The sequence below is a fragment of the Lithobates pipiens genome, unplaced genomic scaffold (assembly GCF_037356315.1).
Source record: "Lithobates pipiens isolate NorthernLeopardFrog02 unplaced genomic scaffold, aLitPip1_a1.2 Scaffold_10, whole genome shotgun sequence".
Classification (NCBI taxonomy): domain Eukaryota; kingdom Metazoa; phylum Chordata; class Amphibia; order Anura; family Ranidae; genus Lithobates; species Lithobates pipiens.
The window spans coordinates 233103575-233120817 of NW_027507686.1; the positions used below are offsets into that span (position 1 = coordinate 233103575).

Consider the following 17243-nt stretch of genomic DNA (forward strand, 5'->3'; position numbering starts at 1 on the left):
AGCAGTATATAGCAGTCTTGTGACTTCTACCAATGCCTGGTAAAATCTTGTAGGAGTTTTCATACTGCACTGGCTGTCCTATCAGAATGCAGGGCCCCTGACCCTCTGTCTGGATAGTGCTGATTGCCCCTGTGCTGATCACATGAACTCTTCCAAAAAAAAAAAAAAAAAAAAAAAAAGAAAACCTCTCTAGCAATACAGACCAAACTGAGCATGTGCAGCCTGACTCCAGTAGGCTGTCTTATCGGACATGTTATGGGGATAATGCAAGAAGAGGAGGATCTGTGCATACAGGATCAAACAGAGTTTTTACACAATGCAGAGGATAAACCCCTTAGGTTCCACAGAAAATATAACAAGCATGCTTTAAGTCTGATATTAATATCATGGTTTAGTAACACTTTAATAAACTTAATTGTGATTGAAGGAAGAAAAAGTGTTCAGCTTGGCAGGGAGGAGGTAGATCCTGGTAGGCTGACCCCCCCACAGCCAGTTGCTGCTTGGGGTCATCTAGAGTGGTGTCACTTGGAGCCCATATAGTCATAGTTTGATGAGTTTGGGGTGGAGGAGCTCTAGTGGCCTGCACAGAGCCCTGACCTCAACCCCATTGAGCACCTTTAGGATAAACTGGAATGACAGCAAACAACAGTAACTGTCCTCATAAATGCTCTTTTGACAGCGACAACTCCATATTAACGCCTATGGATTTAAATGGGATGTCCACAGTAGGTATGAATGGTCAGGTGTCCACAAACGTTTGACCACAATATATAGCTTCTTTTTTTTTTGTAGCAAAAGGTAGACAGGTAAGGGCTAGCAGTTTTCCATTGTCACCTGTATGTATTTTCCTTTTGTATTAGCTGTAAATGCCTGAGAATCATCAAAGCAAAAGGTTATGGCACATAATGTTAGTTCACAATTTCTAACAAGGAGGAATCACCTGCAGCATACCATAGAAGAAAAAAATAAAAAAAATAGTCTTTACAAACGGCCCAAACCTTACAATAAGTTTCAAATCAAATATCTGCGCAAACCCAATAAATTGTAAAGTGACGAATTGGTGCTGCAACTTAAGACAGCATGAATATTCAGCTGATAGCAATATGCATAAAAGAAAAGTGCGCATTCACAAGATACAAACACCTTACATAAAAGGAAGTTAAATAATGATAAAAACAGTAATGATATCATCTAAATAAATGTCCATTTGGTGCACCACAAGATGCAAATATGTTGATGAACACTCTATGCTCAGTCGGTGGTTCTGTTCATAAAATCAATCTGTGCCTCTTACCAGATTTGTTGCATCTCAGATTATGGAGATCAGAGGTGCTCAGACAGGGATCAACCACCGAGGGAATTCATCTCCTGAAGCGTATCCAGTGAAAGGATTCTCTCTCCTGCAGCGGGCTCTCCCATAATAATATATTCCTCATAGATACGGAGGCAGCCTTCTCCAGGTGATCTCCAACAGTGGGGTATGTTATAAGGTGAAAGGAAGAGGCTTCATGGTGCAGTATGCCAAAAATATATTATATTAATAAATAATAATATTTATTGTAAAAATATTTATTGTAAAAATAAGTAGGCACTTACATCCAAAATAACGGTGGCCATTATAGTAATACAGCCGCGGCTCGGCTGTTCTCAGTCAATGCCTTGTATGGGGAAACGCGTTGGGTGGAGCACTAAGTCCTTGATGTCACCACACACCTGGTACTGGTCACTGTTATTTTGGATGTAAGTGAGTACTTATTTTTATAATTCATTTTGTTGGCATACTGCACCATGAAGCCTCTTCATTTCATCTTATAACATACCCCACTGTTGGAGATCACCTGGAGAAAGCTGCGTCCGTATCTGTGAGGAATATAGGATTATTGGATAGCCTGCTGCAGGAGAGGATCCTTTCACTGGATAAGTTTGTGGAGATGAATTCCCTCGGTGGTTGATCCCTGTCTGAGCACCTCTGATCTCTATATTCTGAGATGCAACAAATCTGGTAAGAGGCACAGATTGATTTTATGAACAGAAGACCCGGGTGAACATTGAGCGTTTATCCACATATTTGCATCTTGTGGAGCACCATATGGACATTTATTTAGATGATATCACACTGTTGAATATCACCTTTTTTATCATTATTTAACTTCCTTTTATATAAGGTGTTTGTATCTTGTGGATGCGTACTTTTCTTTTATACAAGCTTACAATAAACTGGATTACGGAAAGTGTGATTGCATAAGACTGTCTTATGGAAAAGTACTTTAAAAGACTACATTGTTGTGCCATCAGTGTTCCGTGGCTGGAATCCTTCCCTGCGCGGACTGTTGAGGTCCCCATGTGTAGTTACGACGCAGCGCACCAGAAGTGTGTCATTTTTAACGTACATCCGCTGCTTGAGTGCCTGAAGGTGCATAAATGTGACGTAACCAAAGCCTTTGGGGTTTCGGGGCATGGTGGGCCTCTGAAAGGCCAGCAACTCCGGTTTGGTGTCCATTACCTCTTCCTGATCTTGTAAACTGGATCCTTCTGATTGGTCCAGGATGGACAAGCGGATGGTTCCCTGAAAAGGCCAGTGGAGAAGATTGTCGTACTCTCCTTGCATTGTGTGTACAAAGAGGGAGATATAGTTGGCACAGCGAGGGGCACTAGGTAGCTGCAGGTGAAGGCGCAGACAAAGCTTGTAACCTGGTTTTCCAGTGTAAAACCCTGGACTGTGAATGACTACTGGTTTCTCCTCCTCCTGGTTTTTTAGGTGGGCACTAAAATGATGGATTTTCCACACAAAGACACCATGGTACTGCTGAGCCTCCACCTCTCCAAGCTTGTCCTCCAAGGTACGGATGGTTTGCTTTAAATCGGTTACTAAGGCAGTCTGAGTTTCCATTTTGGCCATCAGCTCTCGGATCTGGTGGTCTTGCTTCACTAGGCGGGCCTCCAATTGCTCAACGGTCTCCTTTAACTGCTGCTGCTCTTGATTGCCATCACGTTGTGAAGAGATCAGACGAGAGGCAGAGGGCATTGTGTATATAGAAGGGGGCCCAGGTTCAAACTGGCTGGGATCAAGCTGCATGCTGGACATGTGAGGGGTCGAGGAGAGAGATGGGCTGAAGCTTATAAGTTGTTGTGCCATCATCCGCATGTGAGCCTGTGTAAACTCCTGCTGGTGCTGAGCCAGATCATCCCTCTGCATCTAGAAAGAAGAATAAAAGGCCTTAGCAGGTTTTTTACATGCACCTACCAAATATTTTAAATCTAGGGTGCCCAACCTTTTGTCCTCCCTGGGCCACATTGGAAGAAGAGAAATTGTCTTGGGCCACACATAAAATACACTAACAATACAATACGGATAGCTGATGAGCAGTTCCTCCCCCCAGCACTCCCCCTAGACCCGGCCGTGCAGCATTTACTTACCTGGCACCCCTGCAGCCGATGAAATTGCAAACATGGCAGCTCCGGCGTCCCTCCAGGCGTGCATTTGCCTGGCAACTCAATGTAGGCTGCCATGTTTGTATAGCAGCGCCAGCATCCCTTGAGGTGTGCATTTGGCTTAGAGGTCGACCGATATGGGTTTTTCTCTTGCCGATGCCGATATTTAGAAATCATGGCGGCCGATAGCCGATATATGATGCCGATTTTTTGGGGCCGATATGTTAGGCCGATTTTATTTTATTTATTTATTTTTTTCCTTTTTTATTTATTATTATTATTTTTTTAATCCCTCTTGATCTAACACACCTTTCCCATTGGGGTGTTTTTCAGGCGCTTTTGGGCTAAAAATAGCGCCTGTAAAGTGCCTGCAAAATGGCTCCCCTGCAGTCTGTGTGAAAGACAGAGTGCTTTCACACTGAGGCGATGCTCTGGCAGGATCTTAAAAAAAAGTCCTGCAAGCAGCACGTTTGGAGTGGTGTATACCGCTCCTCCACCACTCCTGCCCATTGATATGAATGGGCACCACTGCCGAAGCGCATGCAATGCGATTTGGCAGCGGTGCTTCATGGGCGCATTTAACCTCTTCCTCGGCCGATAGCTGGGTTATATGTGCCCCACTAGCAGCCAAATAGCACCGCTAAAATGATGGTAAAGAGCCGCTAAAACTTGCGTTTTAACATCAACGCTCAAGTGTGAAAGCAGCCTTCATAAGCGATACAGAAAATTTCTTACATTTAAACATTTATTAAACAAAACAAACCTCCAATCAGTTTACTTGTATGTATGATTTAGATAAAAAAAAAAAAAAAAAAAACCTATGTATTAAATAAAAACGGGTAGTCAAAACTTTTGGACGAAAAAAAAAAAAAAGGGCTAACTTTACTGTTTTTATTTTATTTTTAAATAGTGTATTTTCTTCCCAAAAAAATGCATTTGAAAGACCTCTGTGCAAATGCCGTGTGACATAAAATATTGCAACAACCGCTATTTTATTCCCTAGGATCTCTGCTAAAAAAATATATATAATTTTGGGGGGGTCTAAGTGATTTTCTGGCAGAAAATACTGGATTTTTACTTGTAAGCAACAAGTGTCAGAAAAGATTTAGTCTTTAAATGGTTAAACTGAGAACTCTACACACTGAGATGACTTCATTCATTCAGTGTAAACATTGTATCTTTTAGTTCTTTTCTTGGCAGTCTGCCAAGAGAGGAGGAAAGTGTTTCTATGACGACTCAGGCAACTTACACTGACTTCTATACAGAAGTCATTTCAAAGTCCCGCTGTAGTTATAAATCGGCTTTTTATCAGCAAAATCGGCCGATGCCGATTATTTAAAAAACGGCAAATATCGGCCGATATATCGGTCGACCTCTAATTTGGCTGGCTTCTCAATGTATCCTGCCATGGCTGCTGTTTGCACGGCAGACCCGATATACCTCCAGGCATGCATTTGGCTGGCTTCTCAATGTAGGCTGCCTCAGTTGCTATGTTTGCATGGCAGCACCGGCGTTCCTCCAGACAGAGCTGGACCAGATGCTAAACTCTCTGGGGCCCCATGCAGCCCGCAGGTTGGACACCCCTGTTCTAAATCTACACCAAAGCAACACATACTAAGGGTAAATACTAAATAATAGTGTTGCGCTAAAATCAACATTCCACCTAAAAACCTAAAGTGCGATGTGCAAAGTGTGTAGGTTGGACTTGATGGACTTGTGTCTTTTTTCAACCTCACATACTATGTAAGTATATGCCAGGAAGCCGGATCACAGCTGCTGGCCGGGTCTTGTACTGGAATACCCTCTTCTGCCTTCTGGTGGCTATGACGTCACTTTTGGTCCAGGGCTGCATTCCGCAGAGGTCCCCGATTCCTGGTTACAGTACAACATCTGGGCAGCAGCAGAAATTTGGCTTCCTGACATGGACTGAATTATACTGATAGAGAGCGGAGCTGCTGTGGCTAGGATTGTCGATTAAAGACGCTAATTTTCATCACTCTTATGTGAACTGCCATTTGACTTTTTTTTTACCCAATAAAAGATTAATACTCCACTTAGTCTGGCACCCTCTGGTGTTCCCTTGCTTGTTTCAGGATGGAAATTAAGTTAACCACTTCAATACCGGGCACTGAAACACCTTCCTGCCCAGACCAATTTTGAGCTTTCAGCGCTGTCGCACTTTGAATGACAATTGCGCAGTCATGCTACACTGTACCCAAATGAAATTTTTATCATTTTTTCCCACAAATAGAGCTTTCTTTTGGTGGTATTTGATCACCTCTACGGTTTTTATTTTTTGCTAAACAAAATAAAAAAACACCGAAAATTTTGAAAAAAAAAATATAATTTTTTTTTGTTTCAGTTTCAAAACTTTGTAAATAAGTGAGTTTTCTCCTCCACTAATGGGCACTGATGAGGTGGCATTGGTGGGCACCGATATGAGGCACTGATGGACGACACTGATGGGCGACACTGATGGGCACTGATAGATGGCACGGATAGCTGCCACGGATTGGCCTGGATATCTGCCACGGATTGGCCTGGATAGCTGCCATGGATTGGCATGGATAGCTGCCACGGATTGGCATGGATAGGTGGCACTGATAGGCGGCACGGATGGGCACATACTGTACTGATGGATGCCAAACAATGCATGCCAATCAGTGATGTCCATTGTGGGCACTGACTGGCATCCCTGGTGGTCTGGTGGTGTCCCTGGTGGTCCAGTGTGGGCATCCTCGGGGGGCCTGCACTGATAATCGATCAGCACAGACCCCCCCGTCAGGGGAGCAGCTGATCGGCTCTCCTCTACTCGCTTCTGACAGACGCGAGTGAGGAAAAGCCGATCAACGGCTCTTCCTATTTACACTGTGATCAGCCGTGATTGGACATGGCTGATCACATGCTAAAGAGTCTCCGTCGGAGACTCTTTACCGAGATCGTAGTTGCCGGGTGTCAGACTGACACCCCGCAACAACGATCACCGCGATGCGTGCCACCGGGGGTGCGCAGCGGCTCATAATCCTGATCACGTCATATGACGTCCGGTCAGGATTATGAAACCACTTTGCCGCCATGTTTCTGCTATATGGCAGGCGGCAAGTGGTTAAAGTAAAGCTTGTTTGGCTGTACCACTCCTGTGTATCACCGGAGTGCAGCTCATACTGCACTCCTGTAACCTGTTTTCACCAGACAGCGGGCTGAAGCCTGCTGTCAGCTGAAGTCACAGAGATGGTCCAGGCTCGGACATGACCGTGACAACGAAGTCGGGATCTGCCCACATGCATAGACTGGCACCCGGCTCGGCCTCCCAGTGGTCTGCTGAGAGCCTGAGCCGTCTGCTCCCCCCCCCCCCCCCCCAGTGCCAGAGCTTAGAAAAACATCACCTGGGACAGAAAGGTTTGGTAGGCTGCTGCAGGAATGCCTGTACTTCATACCTACGATAGTTTTCCCCTCTTCCCACCACGTCACAGAGTCTCATAAAGCAGTTCCATTAGCTGTAAAGCTTCATCCTCACCTTTTCCGTACATCCAAACTGGCTGTAGATACATGGAATAGGGGCCTTTATACAGTCCATGCTATAGTGACAGGCCATCTGGAAAAGAACCGTGAAATACTTATTTGTACTAATTACAGATTCCTACAAATGAAAAAAAATTGACACCAAAGCATAATGTGACTTTAAAGGAATTAAAAAACAATATTAATAACAAACATGTCTCGTTTGGGCTAACAAAAAAGCTCGCATTAAATGGGAGACCCTGACTCTCCCCAAATTACGGGGGGGTCTGGGAATCCCGGACATACGCAAATATCACTGGGCATGTCAACTGACCAGAATCGTGGATTGGCACATACATAGACGAAACCAAAGCTTGGTTGACGATCGAAGAGGCATTTGTACAAGCACCGATACATTTACTTCCTTGGATAGGCACAGCCCCAATACAGACAGCGATCTCAGATCACCCTTTGATTAGCACCACACTTAATACATGGAAAACAGTTTGCCGGAGTACCAAAATATCCTCCACACATGGCCCGCTCACCTCCTTAGAGCACAATCCGGACTTCACCCCTGGTTTTCAAGCACCATTTTCCACTGACGATATAACCAGAGATTACGTTCGAGCAGGATCCTTCTTCGACAACGGTAGAATGATTACATTCCAATCTCTACTGACTAGATTCCCGGACAGAAAGATACCTTTCTTTAATTTCTTACAAATACGACATTTTTTACTCCAGAAGTCTCCAGCCACTACGTGGTGCAGGGACCTGACCCCGTTTGAACAACTTTGCACTAAAACAACTCCACAGAGACATCTGGTTTCTGAACTCTACACTGCTTTCTTTCCTACTACGAACGACTCCGTGACATCACTACGCACTAAATGGGTGACAGACACGGGTATAGACCTAACACACGACGATTGGGAACGGATACTAATAAATGTTCACAAAGGTTCTAGGAATGTATCAGTACAGGAAAATGGTTTTAAGCTCTATTCCCGATGGTATAGGACCCCTGATATCCTGCATTGCTTCTACCCTTCGGTTCCTTCAGCATGCTGGAGATGTGGTACAGCTAATGGAACCTTCCTGCACATCTGGTGGGAATGCTCAGCACTTCGTTTATACTGGCAGACGATCCCACCAATTTATCTTTACCATAACGATTTTCACACTAGATTTCACACCGGCCCAATACTTACTTCATCATACGACCTTGTCTCAGCGCCATTACAGGAAGTCAGTTATAATACACTTAGTCAATGCAGCCAGGATGTGCATTCCAGTCTATTGGAAATCAACTACGACCCCTGTGTCAAGGATTGGCTACGTAGAGTAAACAGAATAATGGACATGGAAGAAATCACGCATCGAATCCTTGACACATCACCTAAGTTCACTAACACCTGGGCATGTTGGAAACACTTCCAAACAACAGATGACTATAAACGGTATATGGTTGATTAAAGAATTAATCGGAAGGTCGTTCCCATTTGACGCTTTCATGGTCACCACAGGTCATGATCGGTTCAGGCAATATCCTTAGCATACTAATGTGCACCTACCCTCCCTTTTCCTTTTCCACCCCCCCCCCTCCTTCCCCCTATATTTTGATGCTGGACATCATATATTAGACGTAGCATTCCAGACACTTACGGTAGCGCAATTTAGAGGTACAGCAACCAATTAGTAGAACAGTTAGGGTATTCTACCAATGCATTCATATAACACTGTATGGAACACTCCGGTCGCTACCTTCTTGGATCTGGTCACAGATCAAACGGAGTGAGATGTGGAAACCTTTGTATCTCCAAAGAGAAGAAATATGCTAGAATTTCTTAATAATTTGTACTGTTGTTTTAATAGAATTTCTACTGAGATTGTATTGGCTTGTTTGTAACACATACTATGTACCTGCTGTTTCTGCTGTATGTTATGATCTATTCAATAAATAGATTTTCCAAAAAAAAAAAAAACAATAACAAACATGTCTATACTTACTTGTATTGTGTAATGGAACTGCACAAAGTGGCCCTGAACCTCTTTTTCTCGGGTCCCCCGCTGGTGCTCCTGGTCCCTCCTCTCTGTCCAGTGCCCCCATGGGAGGCCGCTTCCTTTGGGGGCACTGGTGTGTGCTCACCCCTAAAACCCCGCTTCTTTTTTTGTTTTTTGCATTAAAATATATTTTATGTGCTGGCCAGGGAAAGTGAGCGGGGGAACCAGAAGTGATGTCATACATGTAGCTTTTGGGTCAGCAAGAAGAAGGTGCTTCCATCTGATGTAAGGATGAGGTATGCACTTGGCAGCGAAAGGGTTAAGGTCAACGGAGAGACATTTCTAACATTGCCACAGAAGCACTGCGGTGGTATTCAGCAAACATATCAGTAGTTTAAAAAGGAAAATATGCGTTCTAAAACTTAACAGGACGTCTCTACCTGGTGTCGCACAAGGCCGCTGGTCTCACAATATTCACAAGTTACGTAGGCCAAAGGGCACTTCTGTTCATGAACCTGCATTGGGAAATAAAAAGAATGAGGTCCAAGACGTATTTTCTTAAAAGCATGTAATAAAAAAAATACCTATATAAGCCTGCCTTTGTATGTTAGATCATGGAATACCATTCAGAAACAATCATAATGGCAAATGGGCGTGTGTCTACCTGTATATAATTCAGTACATTGAATAATACAAATCCTATAAGCCCCCTCCTCTAGAATAGTCTGCTAAAGGTGTTCATATAAAGGAAGAGAGGGGTTATATAACAATGCCATTGTGTGATGTTATAAAGGGGGGGGGGGGGGGTCTTCAAGTAGAATGCCATACGCCTATCTATGGCATGGGTCACATGACCTCTGCTGTGAAGTATTACAGTCCAGCCAGTCACGGATTTGGCGCTCTAAAGCGAGCATTTGACTTACACCTTGGGCCAAACCTAAAGTTAGATTCCTTTCACACTGGAGCGTTTTACAGGCGCTATAGCGATAAAAATAGCGCCTGCAAAATGCCCCAAAACAGCAGCTCCATTGACTCCAGTGTGAAAGCCTGAGGGCTTTCACGCTGCATCGGTGCGCTGGCAGGGCGTCAAAAAAAGTCCTGCCAGCAGCTTCTTTGAGCGGTGAACTCGCCGCTCCTCCACCGCTGCTCCCATTGAAATCAAAGGGGCAGCGCTGCGATACCACTGGTAAAACGCTGCTCCGGAGGCATTTTGCGGGCGGATTTAACCCCTTTCCGGCCGCTAGCGGGGGGTTAAAACCGCCCCGCTAGAAGCCAAATAGTGCTGCAAAAAAAAAAAAAAAAAACAGTAATTTGCCGGTTGCGGCTCAGCGTGAAAGGGGTCTAAGAGCAGAATTTTTTTTGGTAAACTTTACTTTTTTGTGTGGAAAGCTCCGGCTGGAACCACTGTACTAACGATCCAACGTTAGTGCAGTGATCTCCTCCCCACTGAGCTCTTATGTTCTGACAGGGTGGCAGCCATTGGCTGAGAGCGCTGATCGGGAGATGGTTATCTGTTGGTTTTCCAGCATGTTCGGCTGGCTTCTGTCAAACAGACCAACATACACACAACAGGCTGAATTTCGGCCGTTTTTTATTGAACCAGCCGATGTCTCCCAACATTCGGCCCTTGTGTACTAAAGGAGATTGTACAATCAGGTTGTATAGTGTATGGTGAGCTTTACAGAACCCAGGACATACTACTTCTGTTTTCACTCTGATCCACATAGACTCATCTGATCGCTCAGCTCCTGCACATGCTGCCAAATGAACTATATATGGCTGTGTATTTAGTGAGAACGGTATTCACTGATTGCATTGAGAAAACGTGCACCTGAGAAGGTGGGTAGTAGAGATCTGCTGGAAGGGGGGAGGGCAGATGCAGGGTGTGTGTTAAAGAATAAGTTCACATTTTGTAACATGTCACACGTTACACCCATAATCTATGGCCAGTCAGATGGAAACAGAACGCCTGTCTGTTCACACCCGACTGCCATTCGCTCCGATCCGCTAGATGGAGGAGGAACAGATCCCGGATTGGATGTAGGTGGGTGAAAATGGACACATGTCCATTTACATCCCTGCTGCTCCATAGAGGACCCGATTAGTCCGCTTGTATAAAATATATATATATATATATATATATATATATATATATATATATATATTATATATATATATATATATTTATTACAGGGCACATCAGTTTGCTGATTGTTAGCATCCTGTGTGTAACTAAGCCAGAGGGTTCCGTTTTGCTGGCAGAGAGGGGAAGGGTGCATCTCGCCCCCTGTGACTCACTGTGCCGTCTGTGTAAACCTTTCTTTCTAGCTACTGATTCTATTTACAGCACATCTGTAGAATAAGTTGGCTGCAAGTGTATGCAGAAAAATATCCCTATGTAATCATTCATAAATGAAAATAAAAAATAAAAAAGAGTGTTTTTGGAACTGTATATAACACATAAATAAATTAATAAAATAATTTAAACAAAAAACACAATACATTCTCTTTAATCTGAATTTCTGTATCATCTATTTCGTAAAAAAAAAAAAAAAAAAAAAAAAAAAACCTGAAAAACTGGATCTTCTAGCAATTCCAGAGAACCGGAGCTGAGAAACCTACCACAGCCCCCTATATTAAAGTGTTACTAAACCTAAAACAGTAAAATAATTCTGTATTTGCAGTAAAGCATGCCTGTTCTACTCAATGTGAAACCTAAGGGGTTAATCCTCTGCATGGTGTAATAAGGCTGTTTTGATCCTCTCTTCTCTGATCCTCCCCTTCTTCCAGAGTCTCCAATATATCTCCCGATAGTACAGAGCCTTGGGAACACTCTGCACATATGCTCAGTTTGGTGTGAATTGCTATTTTTTTCCTTTGGGAGGGTGAATGCGATCAGCACGGGGCCAATCAGCACCGTCCAGACCAGTGTTTCTCAACTCCAGTCCTCAAGGCGCCCCAACAGGTCATGTTTTTAGGCTCTCCATTACTTTGCACAGGCGATTTGATCAGTTTCACTGCCTTAGTAATTATCACAGCCGTTTCATCTGAGGGAAATCCTGAAAACATGACCTGTTGGGGCGCCTTGAGGACTGGAGTTGAGAAACACTGGTCCAGACAGAGTTAGGGGTCCTGCAAACTCATAACACAGTCAGAGAATGAAAACTCCTCCTACCAGCTTTAAACAGACACTGATAGAAGTCACAAGACTGCTATATACCATTGATGAGAAAAGGTATTTAGCAGTTTATATGTACTAAAATAATTGCATTTCCATGTTCTGTGTACTGTGGGAGACCAGATATAGTGAATGCAGGGTCCTGGGTTTAGTAACACTTTAAGTCTCTGTATAGAGACGCGCCCCCCCCCCCCCCCCCCCGACTCACCATCTTCTCATCATAGGGCATAGACACAAGGCAGTTTTCACAGGACACTTCTCGCCTCGGACACACCACCATATGTTGCTGCATTTGGCTTCTCTGGAAAAGCTGTTGGCACTGTAGGCATTCCATGCTGGCAAACTCACAGACGGCCTGGTGATGCTGCATACAGATCACAATAACAGTATTAAAGACCCAGGAACAGAAAACAGAAAACAAAAAACAAAACACAGAGCATTCTGATGATAGCACAGACCCGAGGCATTTAAAGTGGTTGTAAACCTCAGACATGAAGACCCCCTTCACACTGGGGCCTCGGCTACGTTAGTGGTAAAGCACCACTCGTTTTAGCAGTGCTTTTTGCCCACTAAAAGAAGGGGTTAAAAGAGTTTGTGTTGCGGCGCGTCCAAATCGCTTTTTCAGGCGCTTTGGAAGGACTGCCCATTAATTTTAATGGGCAGGGCATTTTGGGAGTGCTAAATACAGAGCTCCCAAACCACCCCAAAAATGCTGCTTGTAGGACTTTTCCTCATGTCCTGCAAGCGCACCTCCCTGGTGTGAAAAGTCACACTGAAATTAATGGGAGGCGGTTTTCAGGCACCATTTCTAGCTGTAACACGCCTGAAAACCACCTGTTAAAGGGGTTGAAATATGAACCAAGCATATCCTTCTACAGCGTGTAGTTGTTTGCCTGTTTTAATCCATTTCTGTCCGCCGCCTCATTCCTCTGCCATCTGCATGAATCACTTCTGACAAGTTTTCCTGACACCAAAAGAAAAATGGTGACAGTGGAGGGAACTCCAACACACAGCCTGTGATTGACAGCCTCAGTCGAGTTCCTGTGTGAAGGGTCTGTCCCTTCCCTCCAATCAGCTCTCAGAGCTGCCCTCAATGAACTCTGCTGTGTTGAATTTCAGCTGTCCTTTCCCTTCTTTTTTTTTTTTGAAAGCTCAGACAAGCTTTATAAATTCTGGACTTTGATTGGATGTAGAGAAATGAAGACTTGTTAAAAAAAAAAAAAATAATCGCCATACACACCTTTTCTGCAGCTGCTCCGGTCTCCGGCAGCAGATGCTGCGTGCAGTAGGCAGTTCAACAGTGGCTGGGAAATGCCTGGGAAGTGATGTCACCCACAGACTTACTATGGGGCTTCCATAGTCAGCTGCCTCTCCTACACAGTGAAGCCGCCACTGATAGCTCAGCCTGGAACCCAAGAGGCTTCAAAACAGGCAAGTACAGCAACCTTTTTTTTTTTTTTTACAACATGCTTTATTTTAAGAATTTTACATACAGAATTCAACATAATCCATTTCAAAGGCAATATGACAAAATAGGCCATACAGGAAACCGGCAGTGGATATTGGCTCGTCAGGGCTAAAGCCCAAATGGAAAAAAACTAAATCTCATCTTTATTTTTATCAAAAACAAAAAGTACGTACAGTATATAGCAAATTTTCAGCATAGCATCAGAGAAGACCAAGACGTCATGAAATGGCGATCTCTTCTACACGTTAATAGATAGATTAGGCTCAGACTGTGGCCAAGAGTAAGGTTTAGAGTTACACAGGCCTTAAACGGTGCAAATTTATTAAAAGTGGTTGTAAACCCATTTTGGGCTATCCAAAAAAAAAAAAAAAAACCTGCAAGATAAAGACATAATGAGCTAGTATGCATAGTATACTAGCTCATTATGAGTGACTTCCCCGAGATCGAAGCCCCCGCAGCGGTCTTTGTTCACCGCTCTGGCGGCCGACATCTCCCCGGGGACTTACTTCCGGGTATCACGGCTCCGGCGCTGTGATTGGCCGGAGCCGCGATTACATCACTCCTGCACATACGCTCGGGAGCCGACAGGAATGGCGCAGGCTAACTGAAGCAACGGCATGTACGTGCCATTGCTTCAGTTGGCTGAGGTATGCATGTGCCGATGATGTCAGTGATTATCACTAGGGGCTATAGTAGCCCCTAGCGATAATCAGAAGAGAATCTGTCAGGCTGATTGTACCACAGTTGATAAATCACGGCCCATTAACGGTTCGAATCTCGAGATTTTGCCTTTACTTCCACTTTAAAAGCAATTACATCAAACAGATTAGGGATATACAAAGGGAAATCCCAACCACTACCTGCCTGGAGTTTGCATGTTCACCCTGTACCTGCGCGGGTTTCCTCCGGGTACTCCAGTTTCCTCCCACACTCCAAAGACATGCTTAGTAGGTATGCCTAGTATGTGTATGAATGTGAGTTAGGGACTTTAGATTGTAAGCTCCTTGAGGGTAGGGACTTATGTGAATGTACAGTGTATATGTAAAGCACTGTGTAAATTGACGGTGCTATATAAGTACCTGTAATAAATAAATAATAATAAAAAAATAAAAAAAGACTAGGATTTTCTACAACCAAGCCAGTACAGTAGGACAGAACAGAGCTGATGGTTTTTTGCTCACCTCTACGTTCCTCAGCTCCATCCTGGCTGAGCAATCTTGGCTGGGACATCTCACCATCAGTGAAAGGATTTCTCTTTTGGCAAAATTATCCGGGAACAGCTGATGCTCTAAGAGAAGATCGTTATCCACAGGACACTTTGGCCCGGCGTCTCTGCAAAAAAACACAGCAAGGCATTAAACCATCAAATCGTTTCATTGATTTTATTTATAAAAGGCCTATAAATCCTGCAGGGATTTACATCAACTCTGCCTAAATAGAGTTTACAGCTTCCCATTCTTTCCACCATCAGACACATTAAAAAAAATAAAATGAATTCCCTTTGCTCAGCCATGCTAGTCAGCAAGGAACAGGTATTAATTCCGGTCTCTAATTTTAATAATAACAGAGAAATTGAATAATTTACAAATAAATGAGGACGTTACACAGTAGGTGAGGTTAAAAAAAAAAAAAGACAAGTCCAACCTATGTGTGTGATTATGTCAGTATTACATTGTATATCCCTGTATGTTGTGGTCGTTCAGGTGCTTATCTAATAGTTTTAGATAATGTATATAATATTTTATCCCAGTTTATGCCTTCTAACAAGGTTCGTAGTTTAGGGAAGTTGGCTCTTTGAAATTCTGTGAATTTGTATTCCTCTTATGTTTCAGATTTGTGTGATTTATACGGAAGCCAATTGACCTGTGATCACGTTTCCTAAATTGTCCCACATTTTCACATCCGTGATCAGGTCTGTATTGTTGGTAATCAGTAGATCCATTAACGCTTTATTTCTAGTTGGTGCGTCTACCATCTGAACCATGAAATTGTCCTGCAAGACATTTAGGAACTGGCGAGCCTTAGATGAATGTGGGGTTCCCTCCGCCCAGTTTATGTCTGGATAATCAAAATCCCCCATTATGATAACACTTTCCATCCTTGTTGCTAATCCAACTTGTGATAGGATCTCCGCCTCCTCCTCCCTCAGGTTAGGGGTCCTATAGCATACTTCCAGTAATATTTTCCCCTTAGCTTCATCCCTTTGGAGCTCTACCCATAAGGATTTCACCTCCTCCCTAGCTCCCCTAGTGATGTCATCTCTCACATTCACTATTCTTGATATATAGGCATACCCCTCCCCCTTTTTTACCCTCTCTATCCCTCCGATAAAGGGAATACCCTTGAATGGTTGCCAGCCAATCAGGACAGATTTGAACCAGGTCTCTGAATTCCCACAAAATCCAAAACCTCCTCGTACAACAGTATCTCTAGTTCACCCATCTTGTCCGCCAGGCTCCTGGCATTGGTGAATATACCACGTCGTTTAGACCGGTCACATACTATCCTTTATTGGGTGTTCCGAGCTTGCAACTAGGACTTGTTACTATACTTATCACTGGGTTTATGTGCTTTAGTCAACCCACCACTAATGTCCAATACTAACCTCAGGAATATGTTCTGTGCTATCTCTTCCTCTACCCCCCCCCCCCCCCCCCCCCAACCTCCTCTCCCGTCGCTAGTTTAAAAACACTTCATACCAAGGTGTCTCTGTAAGGTGAATTCCTTTGTTAATCAATAAACCACTAAAAGAGCAGGGGACCCAGAGATTCCTCTACACCTCGCCCTCATACTCCGTATAGGATGAACTTCAGAATGAACTCCAGTCTGGTGTAAAAGAAACACAATAATGCAGCTCTCTAATCAATATTTCATTAAAGAGGAACTTCTGCCGATTTGTCGAAGTTCTTAAAAGAAGTATGGCTAAAGCTTTTTTGGTCATACTTTTCTTGTGGGTCACAGGCGTGCACTTGTTTTTGCTCTCCAGTGGCCCAGAATTAGCTGAAGCCGGGCTATAGCCCGCTGTCGGCTGACATAACAGAGCTGCTCCAGGTTCTGGAAGGATTCCGATAATATTGTCGGGATCCACCCAGCTGACTGATTGACAGCTAGCTCCAGCACTCAGCGCATGGCTGAGAGCCAAAGCCAGCTGAATCTGTGCCCTCCCCAGCTTGATGCTCTAGTAAGCACTGGAGGAGTAGAATGGAGAGCAGTGGATGCCCCTCTGATGACGTTCATATGATGAAATGCGTAGGGAAGGGCCCTGCAATGACCTTTTTGCCGTCACTTACACTATTTGGAATGCACGCTGGCTCCAGGACCCACGGGGCAGTGGTGCTTGTACACCTGTAGCTTGCAGATCTTTCCCAGTGTCGGGACACAACACAGAGAAATGTGAGGGAACAGTTTGTTTTTAGATGACTTTTTAATAAATGAAATGACACCATGTACGCTTTTGTGATCATCTTTCCTTTCATGACCTGGAACGCATAAGAGGATTCCCAAGCCATCGGGTCTATTTGACAAGTCTATTTCAAAGCTTTGTTGACCTACCTCGGAATAAGCCCAGGGGCTCCACATCCGAGTGTGAGTGCGCACTCTGGTGGGAATCCGCACGTGCCAGAATTCCACAAGCACAGAGCACCTCAATTCCATATT

At 44.0% G+C, this 17243-nt stretch overlaps 1 protein-coding gene across 1 annotated transcript; it reads right to left on the bottom strand.

Annotated features, from left to right (window-relative positions):
* Positions 1 to 2161: 2161 nt before the first annotated feature.
* On the bottom strand, positions 2162 to 14918 carry TRAF6 (TNF receptor associated factor 6; the record flags this gene model as incomplete). Its single annotated transcript, XM_077463091.1, is given in 5 exon segments — positions 2162 to 3196; positions 6950 to 7027; positions 9381 to 9455; positions 12327 to 12482; positions 14768 to 14918. Coding segments are annotated over 5 exon segments (1381 nt in total), but the record flags the coding sequence as incomplete, so codon positions are not given.
* Positions 14919 to 17243: the final 2325 nt, after the last annotated feature.